The sequence below is a fragment of the Pseudophryne corroboree genome, chromosome 6 (genome assembly GCF_028390025.1).
Source record: "Pseudophryne corroboree isolate aPseCor3 chromosome 6, aPseCor3.hap2, whole genome shotgun sequence".
Taxonomy (NCBI): Eukaryota; Metazoa; Chordata; class Amphibia; order Anura; family Myobatrachidae; genus Pseudophryne; species Pseudophryne corroboree.
Window position 1 is genome coordinate 362,266,875 of NC_086449.1, and position 16,850 is coordinate 362,283,724.

Here is a 16,850-nt window from a genome sequence, read left to right on the forward strand (position 1 = left end):
CCATTGCTACTTAATAGAAGGAGAAGAGAGCAATTTTGTACTTGTTAAATCTTTCTTCAAGACTGTATGATGGAGCAACCCACCTAGATCTTCATGTATCTGTTCTACTCTTAATCTTTTCTTGTTATCTTGGTGGGCTAATTGTAAACTAAGAAGCAGAAGGTGAACATGGTAATTATGCGAAGTACTCTGTTCTTATTTTATTTTATTTTTGTTGTTGTTGCCCTGTGTTATAGGGGTGCAACATTTCTCAATGGCCATGTCTCCCTACAACTTGCGAGATATAAATTTTATGAAATTTGCTTATTTCTGCTGGACATGATGTAAAAAAACAAACTTAAAGCAGAAAAAAAATATTTTGAAAATGTGACAGTTTTTAAACTTTTTTTTATATTGTACTTTTTAAAATCTATCTACACATCTGCAAAGATTAAGGGTATGTTGCAAAAATCACATTTTGTACAGTACAGGAAGTAGGATATTAACAAGCACCATGGGAGGCCTAGGGGGATATCCAACATCGGGTCCGAAAAACAGCCGTTTTCTGACGTTTTTTGGACTTTTTTTCCGATGTTTCAACGATTTTTCTTTTCTTTTATTTTTATTATTTTTTTTATTTTATTTTTACAGGCTATCCAGATGGATCGCCTGTAAAAAAACAAAAACTCCTTTCTCCCAAAAACACACAGGTTCAGTGAAACCTGTGTGTTTTCGTGTGAAACAGCCCCGTTTTCAGGCTGGAGGCAGGTGAAACAAAATCCCAGATAAGCCGCGGCACGCGCCGGCTTATCGGGGCTAATTAGATAGCCCCCGGTGGGACAAGTAGCCCCGGTAAAACATTGGGGCTAACTGGATATCCCCCCTAATATTAATTATTTTTTAGTGTAATTGTCCGAATATTAATTTTACACATACACTGGGCACTGTTTTAGGAGATACCATTTATATCTCACTTGCAAAGTAGTCCTGTTTACAATGTGGTTGTAGTGCAGTCCATTCTAGGATGTAATTGAATAGTATATTTATTCTAGTATTCTAAGGTCTCTACCATGTATTGCAGTGCCAATGGAGGAGGCACGGTGACTATAGGAATCATGTATTCTTAGGTTACAGTGTGCTTTTTTTCCAGAAGTAAACACACGATTCATCCTGCCTAAACGCTTATAAAGTAAAGCTATAGTGCGAGCAAACCCTAAGACTGTGATGGATGGTCTGGCCATACATACTATACATTTTTCTCTTATAGAGCTTGTCAGTAAAATCAATGGGCACATGCTTCCATGTAATATACACAGAAATGAGCACATTCCTCACTCACTGTGTGGTTTGCTTTGTGGCCTAAACTTCTGTAGTGACCCCACTTCCTGCTGGTCACCCGCTCAGTCCTATCTTTAGTCCTTTAGAGTCTTTACTTGCATCACACAGTCTGAATGTACTCCCTTTCTCACTTGAATGCTGCCACAGAGTTTTCTCTTTATAATATTTCTCATCTCTAGCTCAGTGTTATTGCAAACCATATATCATTTTTTCTGATATCTATCTAAATGTTGTTTACTTTTGAAATACAAACAGAGAACCATATCTCTGGGTGCAGGGGACCGGCAAGTGATCCAGACCCCAATATGTGACTCTCTTCCCGTCAGCAACTGTAGTGTGGCCATGTTATTTCGACAGCTTGGTAAGTACACATAGAATACTCTTATCTCTTGCCGTTAATTGTATGGCCTTTTGTTTTTTCTCTCTTTATTTGACATTTTACTTTTGACTCTTATACTGCAGGCATCACCAATGTACTGTGCCTCTTCTGTGCAGCTCTCACTGAGCACAAGATCTTGTTCCTTTCACGGAGTTATCAACGCTTGACTGAAGCATGCAGAGCCCTCTTGGCTATAATGTTCCCTCTCCGATACAGGTAAAAAACTCAACAATTGTACACATTTTCATACTTGAACATATGGGAGCACAGGGAAATCACGATGACAGTCTTAGTAATCTTCTGAAGATTGCCCTGATATGTGGTACCATAAATCCCCTTTCTTAAACCTCTCACTCAGATTAAATTTTACTTGTTACAGAGAAAAGCTCATTCACTTACACAGATTGATCATATGTACTTTAATGAATCGCTCTGTTTCACAACATGCTTTTTGTCTTGCAGTTTCACATATGTACCCATTCTCCCTGCTCAGCTCCTTGAGGTTCTCAGCACCCCCACACCATTCATTATTGGAGTTAGCGCTCTCTTTCGCTCAGAGACCCAGGATTTGGTGAGAAAAGCATTTTAGAACTTTACCTACTCTCACTCTTGCTGCTCCAAGTGAGCACTTTCTACACGTTTTTAGATACACCGTATTGCTGTTGGGCAGGTGTACCTCTGTCCTCACATTTTCTTGCCTATTTGGCATAGGCTGCCTTTTTATGGTCAGTGGTGTTTGTATTTGCATGTGCGTTTCTTCTTACCTAACCTGTGTTTTGGGTTTTTTTTTAATCTGGACTGTCAGGGCTGCAAACTTTTGTGCTAAATTTGTCCTTATGGTCATAAAAAGGTGGTTTATTTGAGATCAGCTAATACTGGAATTTTGTCTGTTTGATCTTAGAGATCCTTTTTAGGCAATTCTATCCCTGACCATATTTGTGACACCAACTTTAATCCTATCTGAAAACTTTACCCATAGCAAATTGCAAAATTTGAATCCCTAAGCAATATCCCCACATTTTAAGCTAAATGCCTGTAAAGCTGCAGGTCTCGCGCTAAGTGGTACTGGGTCAAAGGTAGATATTTAAAATCTCAACCTCTTTGGGGTCAGTTTAATCAGATGCGAGTAAGAGCGGCCATAAGCTGCACTTATGGTACCGCTGGACTCGCAGAACATTGTTTGCAGCTCCTTAGGGCTGCAGACAAAATCCATGAGTCTCAGGCGAGATCGGCCCATGAAAGGGGGTTGCGTGGCCGGTGGTGGCAATTCCATGCTGTTACAATGGCAGTCTGCCCCACTCACATCTAATTAAATCAACCCCTTTGTTTTCCTAGAGTTTGTCAATGCTGTACCTCTGTTATTTGTTGTTCCCTCTCTCCTCAGCTTGATGTGGTGATTGCGGATTTAGATGGTGGCACTGTAACAATCCCAGAGTGTGTTCAGATTCCATTGCTGCCTGAACCATTGCTCCACTACACACAGGATGCCTTGTCAGTGGTGAGAATGCTTCTTCATCTGCAATCCTTTAAAAGCCATTTGTTTTTCTTTTACCGTCTCCCCCTTGGAATTTCTTTGCTTTGCAGCAATATAGTGGTTGTCATTGATTTAATTCCATTTGTTTTAATACACTTTATTGAGTAGATCACAGTGAACAACAGGGACCAAGATAAACAAAATCCCAATAACAAAAATAATGGACAAAGTAGATATCAAGTCCGTACAAAAGTTGGTTGTTACAACGCAAAAGTGAAGGGAGGCTTACCAAGGGCTCCATATTTTGTCAAATGATTTGAAGGAATGATTTAGTAATGCTAGTCATATTTATACTGCATGCTATAAATGTTCCAGATTCAGGAGAAAACAGACTGCATAGATGGAGAAGTGGGTTGTTTCCATTCAGCCGCTTGCTGGCAGGTCGTGACTAATATGATGCATTAATTTATTTTGGTGCCTAATCAATGTAGGAAGGATCGTATGGAATAGAAATATGAAATAGGCATGTTAGGAGATCGATTACTTCCTTCCAAAGATGTAATGTCTTTGGATAGAACCAACATACATGGAGGAAGGTGCCCTCCATACCACATCCTCTTCTTCATCTATCTGGCGTGCCGGCATACATTATGTTAAAGTGAGAGTGCATGTAGTACCATCTATATAATAACTTAAAAGTATTCATACCTATGGAACCAAAGGCAGCATTATCCCAGACCCCGGTCCATTCCTTGTCATCTAAAGTGTTACCCAGATCTACCTGCCAAGCGTTTTCATGAGGATAGTGTAAAGAAGAAGACTCCTCAACAATCAAAGTATACATGAGAGAGATCAAGCCTTTGGTCGAAGAACTTCTCATACATAAAGCCTCAAAGGTGGAAAGGGATCTACTGGTGAGGAGGTGTTTCACTTTAGAATGGGTGGTAGAAATTGGAAAAATCCTAGAAGGAAAAACTGAATCTGCCTGAATCTAGAAGAATTGAGGAAAATTTTTATCCTTTAGAATATCATTTTCATTCCATTTTTTATAACGACTGTCTGACTGTCATAAGTTTAGAATTTGTTGACGGTAGATAAAATAGGCAGGTAGCAGTGCTGCTGTTAAAGGCTAGGCTTAAGATGGCTGGGTAGCCCAAAACTGCATAGAAGTAAATCTTGCTTTCTGTCTCTTTCTGTAACTTCAGAGCCTGTACGATACAACAGAATATTGAGGGTAACTAGATTACAGCATTTATGACATGCAGATATAAGTAGCTAGCTGTAATGCTGCAAGGTCCTGTGTTACAGTTTTTGGTAGTATTGCTTGTGTAGCTCTAACTTTAAGAGTAGGCCCTGTAGGCATATGTATTTTACAGGTTGAGGATCCCATATCCAAATGTATTCCGAAATACGGAATATTCCGAATACGTAATTTTTTGAGTGAGATAGTGAAACCTTTGTTTTCTGAGGGCTCAATGTACACAAACTTTGTTTAAATACACAGTTATTCAAAATATTGTATTAAATAAAGTTCAGGCTGTGTGTATAAGGTGTATATGAAACATAAATGATTTGTGTGAAAGTACACACACTTCGTTTAATGCACAAAGTTATTAAAAATATTGGCTAAAATTACCTACGGGTTGTGTATATTAGGTGTATATGAAACATAATGCATTCTGTGCTTAGATTTAGGTCCTATCGCCATGATATCTCATTATGGTATGCAATTATTCCAAAATATAGAAAAATCAGATATCCAAAATACTTCTGGTCCCCAGCATTTTGGATAAGGGATACTCAACCTGTATTATCATCCGTTAATGAGATTATTTAAAATTTGCTACTGTTCACCTGCTGTCTTTATAAAAACTATTCTACAGTATATAAAATGTGAGGTTATTTGTCTTAACAATTGAAGCTTGTCCAAAATTGAATCTTACAACAGAATACTAAGCACAAAGTGAACAACAACTGAACAACTTAAACTGAGAGTCAAGGTTTTGGAATCGCTTTGGCCAAGTCAAAAGCTGGACCATAACCCCACTGAGATGCTGTGATGGAGTCTTTTTAATCCATCATTAAAGTCCTACTGTAGGCGAATATTCGAATTTGAAAAAATGTCTGTACAGTTATTAAACAAAATATGAAAAATAGCCTTGTTTTTCATATAAAATGATAATTAGTACCTACTTTATTGCTCTCTCCAACACAGTCTCTGTATTTGCATTCTCTTTTCATGTGCTAGGTATTCTCCTGACATGCAGTGTGATTCCAGTCCATTACAGATGTGTCCACTTACATCTAACCTCCGTGCACGTTAAACATCCCATCTAGTCACGCCATGCTGTGGCGTGACTCGGTGGCGCAGAGCGTCTTTATGTGCTACTTTTGCCATTAAAATGTCTCATTTGCAAACCGATGCAGTTTATACTGATTAAAATTATATGCGACATGCCTATATTCTGTGTGCGACTGTATCTGCATATGAAATGATATGGCAGCATAACATTTCGTATGCAGTTACAGCTGCAAAAAGAGTTATGTGAATAAAATGCATTTTTGGGAAAAAATTACGCCCTACGCTAACGAAGTTGCACGGGACCTGTCAGCTCACTCACGACAGGCATCGCCCGCTACGTGGCGTATTGAGGCAAGATGTATGATGACACATCTGTAGATCAGGAATTTAGGTTTGGGTCAAGCAATAGTTTGGAGTTTTTTGTTAAGGTTGTACAAACTGGGTTATGAGATGAAGGTTTAGGTATGGTTGGGCCTTGTTTAATAGTTCCAAGCCTGAAGTCAGACATGACTTTAGTATGCCCTTAGGTTAGGGAAAGATGTTGATTGTACAGAGTGTGTTATTGAGTGCTTTAGGGGTACATTTGCTAAGCAGTGATAAGAGCGGAGAAGTGAGCCAGTGGAGATATCTCCCCATCAACCAATCAGCAGCTCTGTATCATTTTATAGTATGCAAATTATAGATGTTACTTCAGTGTTGATGGGGCAACTTCTCCACTGGCTCACTTCTCCGCTCTTATCACTGCTTACTAAATGTACCACTTAGGGTGGTACTGGGTATAATAAAACTTTATTTTCCAAAGACCAAGCCTAATTCATACTTTACCTAGAAACAATTCAAGCATTTTATAGAATGCCTGTGTATATTTCTCTGACGTCCTAGTGGATGCTGGGAACTCCGTAAGGACCATGGGGAATAGCGGGCTCCGAAGGAGGCTGGGCACTCTAGAAAGATTTATGACTACCTGGTGTGCACTGGCTCCTCCCACTATGACCCTCCTCCAAGCCTCAGTTAGATCTTGTGCCCGGCCGAGGTTGGATGCACACTAGGGGCTCTCCTGAGCCTCTAGAAAGAAAGTATAGAATTAGGTTTTTTATTTTCAGTGAGACCTGCTGGCAACAGGCTCACTGCAGCGAGGGACTAAGGGGAGAAGAAGCGAACTCGCCTGCTTGCAGCCGGATTGGGCTTCTTAGGCTACTGGACACCATTAGCTCCAGAGGGATCGATCGCAGGCCCAGTCCTTGGTGTTCGGTCCCGGAGCCGCGCCGCCGTCCCCCTTACAGAGCCAGAAGCAAGAAGAGGTCCGGAAAATCGGCGGCAGAAGACATCAGTCTTCACCAAGGTAGCGCACAGCACTGCAGCTGTGCGCCATTGCTCCTCATGCACACTTCACACTCCGGTCACTGAGGGTGCAGGGCGCTTGGGGGGGGCGCCCTGAGCAGCAAATAAAAACACCTTGGCTGGCAAAAATACCACAATATATAGCCCCAGAGGCTATATATGTGGTAAATACCCCTGCCAGAATCCATAAAAAAGCGGGAGAATAGGCCGCGGAAAAGGGGCGGAGCTATCTCCCTCAGACACACTGGCGCCATTTTCTCTTCACAGTGCAACTGGAAGAAAGCTCCCCAGGCTCTCCCCTGTAGTTTTCAGGCTCAAAGGGTTAAAAAGAGAGGGGGGGCACTAAATTTAGGCGCAATATTGTATATACAAGCAGCTATGGGGGAAAATTCACTCAGTTATAGTGTTAATCCCCACATTATATAGCGTTCTGGTGTGTGCTGGCATACTCTCTCTCTGTCTCCCCAAAGGGCTTTGTGGGTCCTGTCCTCAGTCAGAGCATTCCCTGTGTGTGTGTGGTGTGTCGGTACAGCTGTGTCGACATGTTTGAGGAGGAGGCTTATATAGTGACGGAGCAGATGCCGATAAATGTGATGTCGCCCCCTGTGGGGCCGACACCAGAGTGGATGGTTAGGTAAAAGGTATTAACCGACAGTGTCAACTCCTTACATAAAAGGGTGGATGACGTAACAGCTGTGGGACAGCTGGCTTCTCAGCCCGTGCCTGCCCAGGCGTCTCAAAGGCCATCAGGGGCTCAAAAACGCCCGCTCATTCAGATGGCAGACACAGATGTCGACACGGAGTCTGACTCCAGTGTCGACAAGGTTGGGACATATACACAATCCACTAGGAACATCCGTGACTTGATCCCGGCAATAAAAAATGTGTTACACATTTCTGACATTAACCTCTAAAAATGGGTTTTTATGTTTGGGGAGAAAAAGCAGGCAGTGTTTTGTTCCCCCATCAGATGAATGAATGAAGTGTGTGAAAAGCGTGGGTTCCCCCTGATAAGAAACTGGTAATTTCTAAAAAGTTACTGATGGCGTACCTTTTCCCGCCATAGGATAAGTTACGCTGGGAGATAGCCCCTAGGGTGGATAAGGCGCTCACACGGTTGTCAAAATAGGTTTGGCACTGCCGTTTTAGGAACGGCCACTTTGAAGGTACCTGTTGATAAAAAGCAGGAGGCTATCCTGAAGTCTGTATTTACACACTCAGGTACTAGACTGAAACCTGCAGAGCGTGCTGCTGCAGCGTGGTCGGTGACCCTGTCAAACATACTAGTTTGCTAACATGAGAACATATTAAAGACGTCGTCTTATATATGAGGGATGCACAGAGGGATATTTTGCCGGCTGGCATCCAAAATGAATGTAATGTCCATTCTGTCAGGAGGGTATTAGAGACCTGTCACTGGACAGGTGATGCTGACCTTAAAAGGCGCATAGAGATTCTGCCTTATAAGGGTGAGGAATTATTTGGGGATGGTCTCTGGGACCTCGTATCCGCAGCAACAGCTGGGAAGAAATATTTTTACCTCAATTTTTCCTCACAGACTAAGAAAGCACTGTATTATCAGGTACAGTCCTTTCGGCTTCAGAAAAGCAAGCGGGTCAAAGGCGCTTCCTTTCTGTACAGAGACAAGGGAAGAGGGAAAAAGCTGCACCAGTCAGCCTGTTCCCAGAATCATAATTCTTCTCTCGCTTCCTCTGAGTCCACAGCATGACGCGGGGGCTCCACAGGTGTAGCCAGGTACGGTGGGGGGCCGTCTCAAAAATTTCAGCGATCAGTGGGCTCGCTCACAGGTGGATCCCTGTTTCATTCAAGTAGTATTTCAGGGGTACAAGCTGGAATTCGATATGTCTTCCCCCCGCCGTTTCCTCAAATATGCCTTGCCGACAACTCCCTCAGGCAGGGAGGCTGTGCTAGAGGAAATTAATAAGCTGTATTCCCAGCAGGTAATACTTAAGGTGCCCCTACTCCAACAAGGACGGGGTTACTATTCCACACGGTTTGGGGTACCGAAACCGCATGGTTCGGTGTGACCCTTTTTTATATTTAAAATCCTTGAACACATACATAAAAAAATTCAAGTTCAAGATGGAATCGCTCAGGGCGGTTATTGCATGCCTGGACGAGGGGGATTACATGGTATCCCGGGACATCAAGGATGCTTACCTGCATGTCCCTATTTACTATCCTCGCCAGGAGTACCTCAGATTGTGGTACAGGATTACCATTACCAAGTCCAGACTCTGCCGTTTGGACTGTACATGGCACCGAGGGTGTTACCATGGTAATGGCCGGAATGATGATACTCCTTCGAAAAGGGGAGTTTTTAATTATCCCGTACTTGGACAATCTCCTTATAAGGGCGAGGTCCAAGGAGCAGTTGCTAGTCGGGGTAGCACTATTTCTCTAACGTCCTAAGTGGATGCTGGGGACTCCGTAAGGACCATGGGGAATAGCGGCTCCGCAGGAGACTGGGCACATCTAAAGAAAGCTTTAGGACTATCTGGTGTGCACTGGCTCCTCCCCCTATGACCCTCCTCCAAGCCTCAGTTAGATCTCTGTGCCCGAACGAGAAGGGTGCACACTAGGGGCTCTCCTGAGCTTCTTAGTGAAAGTTTTAGTTTAGGTTTTTTATTTTCAGTGAGACCTGCTGGCAACAGGCTCACTGCATCGAGGGACTAAGGGGAGAAGAAGCGAACTCACCTGCGTGCAGAGTGGATTGGGCTTCTTAGGCTACTGGACATTAGCTCCAGAGGGACGATCACAGGCCCAGCTTGGATGGGTCCCAGAGCCGCGCCGCCGGCCCCCTTACAGAGCCAGAAGGCAGAAGAGGTCCGGAAAATCGGCGGCAGAAGACGTCCTGTCTTCAACAAGGTAGCGCACAGCACTGCAGCTGTGCGCCATTGCTCTCAGCACACTTCACACTTCGGTCACTGAGGGTGCAGGGCGCTGGGGGGGGCGCCCTGAGACGCAATAAAAACACCTTGGCTGGCGAAAATACATCACATATAGCCCCCAGGGCTATATGGATGAATTTTAACCCCTGCCAGAATCCATAAAAAAGCAGGAGAAAAGTCCGCGAAAAAGGGGCGGAGCCTATCTCCTCAGCACACTGGCGCCATTTTCCCTCACAGCTCCGTTGGAGGGAAGCTCCCCTGGCTCTCCCCTGCAGTCACTACACTACAGAAAGGGTTAAAAAAGAGAGGGGGGCACTAATTAGGCGCAGTATTAACTATACAGCAGCTATAAGGGGAAAAACACTTATATAAGGTTATCCCTGTATATATATAGCGCTCTGGTGTGTGCTGGCAAACTCTCCCTCTGTCTCCCCAAAGGGCTAGTGGGGTCCTGTCCTCTATCAGAGCATTCCCTGTGTGTGTGCTGTATGTCGGTACTTTTGTGTCGACATGTATGAGGAGAAAAATGATGTGGAGACGGAGCAGATTGCCTGTAATAGTGATGTCACCCCCTAGGGGGTCGACACCTGAGTGGATGAACTGTTGGAAGGAATTACGTGACAGTGTCAGCTCTGTATAAAAGACAGTGGTTGACATGAGACAGCCGGCTACTCAGCTTGTGCCTGTCCAGACGTCTCATAGGCCGTCAGGGGCTCTAAAGCGCCCGTTACCTCAGATGGCAGATATAGACGCCGACACGGATACTGACTCCAGTGTCGACGGTGAAGAGACGAATGTGACTTCCAGTAGGGCCACACGTTACATGATTGAGGCAATGAAAAATGTTTTACACATTTCTGATAATACGAGTACCACCAAAAAAGGGGTATTATGTTCGGTGAGGAAAAACTACCTGTAGTTTTCCTGAATCTGAGAAATTAAATGAGGTGTGTGATGAAGCGTGGGTTTCCCCCGATAACAACTGATAATTTCTAAAATGTTATTGGCATTATATCCTTTCCCGCCAGAGGTTAGGGTGCGTTGGGAAACACCCCCTAGGGTGGATAAAGCGCTCACACGCTTGTAAGGGCTCTACCTTCGCCTGAGATGGCCGCCCTTAAGGATCCTGCTGATAGAAAGCAGGAGGGTATCCTAAAAGGTATTTACACAGATACTGGTGTTATACTGCGACCAGCAATCGCCTCAGCCTGGATGTGCAGTGCTGGGTTGGCGTGGTCGGATTCCCTGACTGAAAATATTGATACCCTAGATAGGGACAGTATATATTTAAAAGATGCATTTCTATATATGCGTGATGCACAGCGGAATATTTGCCGACTGGCATCAAGTCTAAGCGCGTTGTCCATTTCTACCAGTAGAGGGTTATGGACACGTCAGTGGTCAGGTGATGCGTATTCCAAACGGCATTTGGAAGTATTCCTTTATTAAGGGGAGGAGTTATTTGGGGTCGGTCTTTCAGACCTGGTGGCCACGGCAACAGCTGGGAATTCCACGTTTGTACCCCAGGTCGCCTCTCAACATGAGAAGACGCCGTATTATCAGGCGCAGTCTTTTCATGGACAAGCGGGCAAAAGGTTCCTCATTTCTGCCCCGTGACAGAGGGAGAGGAAAAAGGCTGCAGAAATCAGCCTGTTCCCAGGAACAGAAACCCTCTCCCGCCTCTGCCAAGCCCTCAGTATACGCTGGGGCTTTACAAGCAGAATCAGGCACGGTGGGGGGCCCGTCTCAATGAATTTCAGCGCGCAGTGGGCTCACTCGCAAGTAGACCCCTGGATCCTTCAGGTGATATCTCAGGGGTACAAATTAGAATTCGAGACGTCTCCCCCTCGCCGTTTCCTAAAGTCGGCTTTACCGATGTCTCCTTCTGACAGGGAGACAGTTTTGGAAGCCATTCACAAGCTGTATTCCCAGCAGGTGATGATCAAGATACCCCTCCTGCAACAGGGAACGGGGTATTATTCCACACTGTTGTGGTACCGAAGCCGGACGGCTCGGTGAGACCGATTCTAAATCTAAAATCTTTGAACACTTACATACAGAGGTTCAAATTCAAGATTGAGTCACTCAGAGCAGTGATTGCGAACCTGGAAGAAGGGGACTACATGATGTCTCGGGACATCAAGGATGCTTACCTTCATGTCAAAATTTACCCTTCTCACCAAGGGTACCTCAGGTTTATGGTACAGAACTGTCACTATCGGTTCAGACGCTGCCGTATGGATGGTCCACGGCACCCCGGGTCTTTACCAAGGTAATGGCCGAAATGATGATATTCCTTCGAAGGAAGTGAATTTTAGTTATCCCTTACTTGGACAATTCCCTGATAAGGGTAAGATCCAGGGAACAGTTGGAGGTCGGTGTAGCACTACCTCAAGTAGTGTTACGGCAGCACGATTGGATTCTCAATATTCCAAAATCGCACCTGGTTCCGACGACGTGTCTTCTGTTCCTAGGGATGATCCTGGACACAGTCCAGAAAAAGGTGTTTCTCCCGGAGGAGAAAGCCAGGGAGTTATCCGAGCTAGTCAATGCACAAGGGTTCTGGGTAAAATGGTGGCTTCCTACGAAGCAATCCCATTCGGCAGATTCCACGCAAGAACTTTCCAGTGGGACCTGCTGGACAAATGGTCCGGGTCGCATCTTCAGATGCATCAGCGGATAACCCTGTCACCAAGGACAAGGGTGTCCCTCCTGTGGTGGTTGCAGAGTGCTCATCTTCTAGAGGGCCGCAGATTAGGCATTCAGGACTGGGTCCTGGTGACCACGGATGCCAGCCTGCGAGGCTGGGGAGCAGTCACACAGGGAAGGAATATCCAGGGCTTATGGTCAAGCCTGGAGACATCACTTCACATAAATATCCTGAAGCTAAGGGACATTTACAATGCTCTAAGCTTAGCAAGACCTCTGCTTCAAGGTCAGCCGGTGTTGATCCAGTCGGACAACATCACGGCAGTCACCCACGTAAACAGACAGGGTGGCACAAGAAGCAGGAGGGCAATGACAGAAGCTGCAAGGATTTTTCGCTGGGCGGAAAATCATGTGATAGCACTGTCAGCAGTATTCATTCCGGGAGTGGACAACTGGAAAGCAGACTTCCTCAGCACGACCTCCACCCGGGAGAGTGGGGACTTCACCCAGAAGTCTTCCACATGATTAAAAACTCGACAGGTATTGCGCCAGGTCCAGGGACCCTCAGGCAATAAGCTGTAGACGCTCTGGTAACACCGTGGGTGTACCAGTCAGTGTATGTGTTCCCTCCTCTGCCTCTCATACCCAAGGTACTGAGATTGATAAGATGGAGAGGAGTAAGCACTATATTCGTGGTTCCGGATTGGCCAAGAAGGACTTGGTAACCGGAACTTCAAGAGATGCTCACGGAGGATCCGTGGCCTCTACCTCTAAGAAGGGACCTGCTCCAGCAAGGACCCTGTCTGTTCCAAGACTTACTGCGGCTGCGTTTGACGGCATGGCGGTTGAACGCCGGATCCTGAAGGAAAAAAGGCATTCCGGATGAAGTCATCCCTATCCTGATCAAAGCCAGGAAGGATGTAACCGCAAAAACATTATCACCGCAATTGGCGAAAATATGTTGCGTGGTGCGAGGCCAGTAAGGCCCGACGGAGGAAATTCAACTGGGTCGATTCCTACATTTCCTGCAAACAGGAGTGTCTATGGGCCTGAAATTGGGGTCCATTAAGGTTCAAATTTCGGCCCTGTCAATTTTCTTCCAAAAAGAACTAGCTTCAGTCCCTGAAGTTCAGACGTTTGTAAAAGGGGTACTGCATATACAGCCTCCTTTTGTGCCTCCAGTGGCACTTTGGGATCTCAATGTAGTTTTGGGTTCCAAAAGTCACATTGGTTTGAACCACTTAAATCTGTGGAGTTAAAATATCTCACATGAAAAGTGGTCATGCTGTTGGCCCTGGCCTGGGCCAGGCGCGTGTCAGAATTGGCGGCTTTATCCTGAAAAAGCCCTTATCTGATTTTCCATTCGGACAGGGAGGAATTGAGGACTCGTCCTCAGTTTCTCCCCAAGGTGGTTTCAGCGTTTCACCTGAACCAACCTATTTGTGGTGCCTGCGGCTACTAGGGACTTGGAGGCCTCCAAGTTGCTAGACGTTGTCAGTGCCCTGAAAATATATGTTTCCAGGACGGCTGGAGTCAGGAAATCTGACTCGCTGTTTATCCTGTATGCACCCAACAAGCTGGGTGCTCCTGCTTCTAAGCAGACTATTGCTCGTTGGATTTGTAGTACAATTCAGCTTGCACATTCTGTGGCAGGCCTGCCACAGCCAAAAATCTGTAAATGCCCACTCCACAAGGAAGGTGGGCTCATCTTGGGCGGCTGCCCGAGGGGTCTCGGCTTTTCAACTTTGCCGAGCAGCTACTTGGTCAGGAGCAAATACGTTTGTAAAATTCTACAAAATTGATATCCTGGCTGAGGAGGACCTGGAGTTCTCTCATTTGGTGCTGCAGAGTCATCCGCACTCTCCCGCCCGTTTGGGAGCTTTGGTATAATCCCCATGGTCCTTACGGAGTCCCCAGCATCCACTTAGGACGTTAGAGAAAATAAGAATTTACTTACTGATAATTCTATTTCTCATAGTCCGTAGTGGATGCTGGGCGCCCATCCCAAGTGCGGATTGTCTGCAATACTTGTACATAGTTATTGTTACAAAAATCGGGTTATTATTGTTGTGAGCCATCTTTCAGAGGCTCCTCTGTTATCATGCTGTTAACTGGGTTCAGATCACAGGTTATAAGGGGTGATTGGTGTGGCTGGTATGAGTCTTACCCGGGATTCAAAATCCTTCCTTATTGTGTACGCTCGTCCGGGCACAGTATCCTAACTGAGGCTTGGAGGAGGGTCATAGGGGGAGGAGCCAGTGCACACCAGGTAGTCCTAAAGCTTTCTTTAGATGTGCCCAGTCTCCTGCGGAGCCGCTATTCCCCATGGTCCTTACGGAGTCCCCAGCATCCACTACGGACTATGAGAAATAGAATTATCGGTAAGTAAATTCTTATTTTTGGAAAGTGCTACAACAGCACGTTTGGATTCTAAACAGTCCAGAGTCACAGCTGGTTCCTACGACACGTCTACTGTTCCTGGGGATGGTTCTGGACACAGACCAGAAATAAGTGTTTCTCCAGGAGGAGAAAGCCAAGGAGCTGTCATCTCTAGTCAGAGACCTCCTGAAGCCAAAACAGTTATCGGTGCATCATTGCACGCGAGTCCTGGGAAAAATGATAGCTTCCTACGAAGCAATCCCATTCGGCAGGTTCCATGCAAGAACTTTTCAGGGGGACCTGTTAGACAAGTGGTCCGGGTCGCATCTTCAGATGCATTAGGCTGATAACCCTGTCTCCAAGGACCAGGGTATCTCTACTGTAGTGGCTGTAGAGTGCCCATCTTCAAGAGGGCCGCAGGTTCGACATACAGGACTAGGTCCTAGTGACCATGGATGCCAGCCTTTGAGGCTGGGGGGCAATCACACAGGGAAGAACCTTCCAGGGACTTTGGTCAAGTCAGGTGACTTCCCTACATAAATATTCTGGAACAGAGGGCCATTTACAATGCCCTGAGTCAGGCAAGGCCTCTGCTTCAAAACCAGCCGGTCCTGTTCCAATCAGGCAACATCACGGCAGTCGCCCATGTAAACCAACAGGGCGGCACAAGAAGCAGGATGGAGATGGCAGAAGCCACAAGGATTCTCCGATGGGCGGAAAATCATGTGTTAGCACTGTCAGCAGTGTTCATTCCCGGAGTGGACAACTGGGAAGCAGATCTTCTCAGCAGACACGACTTCCACCCGAGAGTGTGGGGACTTCATCCAGAAGTCTTCCAAAGGATTGTACACCATTGGGAAAGGCCACAGGTGGACATGAAGGCGTCCCGCCTCAACAAAAAGCTATAAAAGATATTGCGCCAGGTCAAGGGACCTTCAGGCGATAGCTGTGGATGCTCTGGTAACACCGTGGGTGTACCAGTCAGTTTATGTGTTCCCCCCTCTGCCTCTCATACCAAAGGTACTGAGAATAATAAGAAGGCGAGGAGTAAGAACGATACTCGTGGTTCCGGATTGGCCAAGAAGAGCCTGGTACCCAGAACTTCAAGAAACTATATATCAGAGGACCCATGGCCTCTGCCGCTCAGACAGGACCTGCTGCAGCAGGGGCCCTGTCTGTTCCAAGACTTACCGCGGCTACGTTTTGATGGCATGGCGGTTGAACGCCGGATCCTAAAGGAAAAGGGCATTCCGGAGGAAGTCATTCCTACGCTGATTCAAGCCAGGAAAGATGTTACTGCAAAACATTATCACCGCATATGGCGGAAATATGTTGCTTGGTGTGAGGCCAAAAAAGGCCCCAACAGAGGAATTTCAACTAGGTCGATTTCTGCATTTCCTACAAGCAGGAGTGTCTATGGGCCTAAAATTAGGCTCCATTAAGATACAGATCTCGGCTCTGTCGATTTTCTTCCAGAAAAAATTAGCTTCAGTACCTGAAGTTCAGACATTGTAAAAGGAGTGCTGCATATTCAGCCCCCAGTTGTGCCTCCAGTGGCACCTTGGGATCTCAACGTGGTGTTGAGTTTCTTAAAATCACATTGGTTTGAACCACTAAAAACCGTGGATCTAAAATATCTCACGTTGAAAGTGGTCATGTTATTGGCCTTGGTTTCGGCCAGGCGTGTATCAGAATTGGCGGCTTTGTCATATAAAAGTCCTTATCTGATTTTCTATATGGATAGGGCAGAATTGAGGACTCGTCCCCAGTTTCTCCTTAAGGTGGTATCAGTTTTTCACTTGAACCAACCTATTGTGGTGCCTGCGGCTGCTAGGGACTTGGAGGATTCCAAGTTACTGGACGTAGTCGGGGCCTTGAAAAATTATGTTTCCAGGACGGCTAGAGTCAGGAAAATTGACTCGCTTTTTATCCTGTATGCACCCAACAGGCTGGGTGCTCCTGCTTCTAAGCAGACTATCGCTCGCTGGATCTGTGACACGATTCAGCAGGCGCATTCTGCGGCTGGACTGCCGCATCCTAAATCAGTGAAAGCCCATTCCACAGGGAAGGTGGGCTCATCTTGGGCGGCTGCCCGAG

The 16,850-nt window shown here is 45.7% G+C and overlaps 1 protein-coding gene across 8 annotated transcripts in view; it reads left to right on the plus strand.

Moving 5' to 3' along the window:
* SBF1 (SET binding factor 1) overlaps nucleotides 1–16,850 on the plus strand; it is a 421,239-nt gene that overhangs the window by 135,448 nt on the left and 268,941 nt on the right. For all 8 annotated transcript variants that reach the window (XM_063926659.1, XM_063926653.1, XM_063926655.1 and 5 more), the window contains 4 exons: nucleotides 1,573–1,678; nucleotides 1,780–1,912; nucleotides 2,159–2,267; nucleotides 3,081–3,194. In XM_063926659.1, the coding sequence (XP_063782729.1) occupies nucleotides 1,573–1,678; nucleotides 1,780–1,912; nucleotides 2,159–2,267; nucleotides 3,081–3,194 (462 nt within the window). The remainder of the gene's footprint in view (nucleotides 1–1,572; nucleotides 1,679–1,779; nucleotides 1,913–2,158; nucleotides 2,268–3,080; nucleotides 3,195–16,850) is intronic.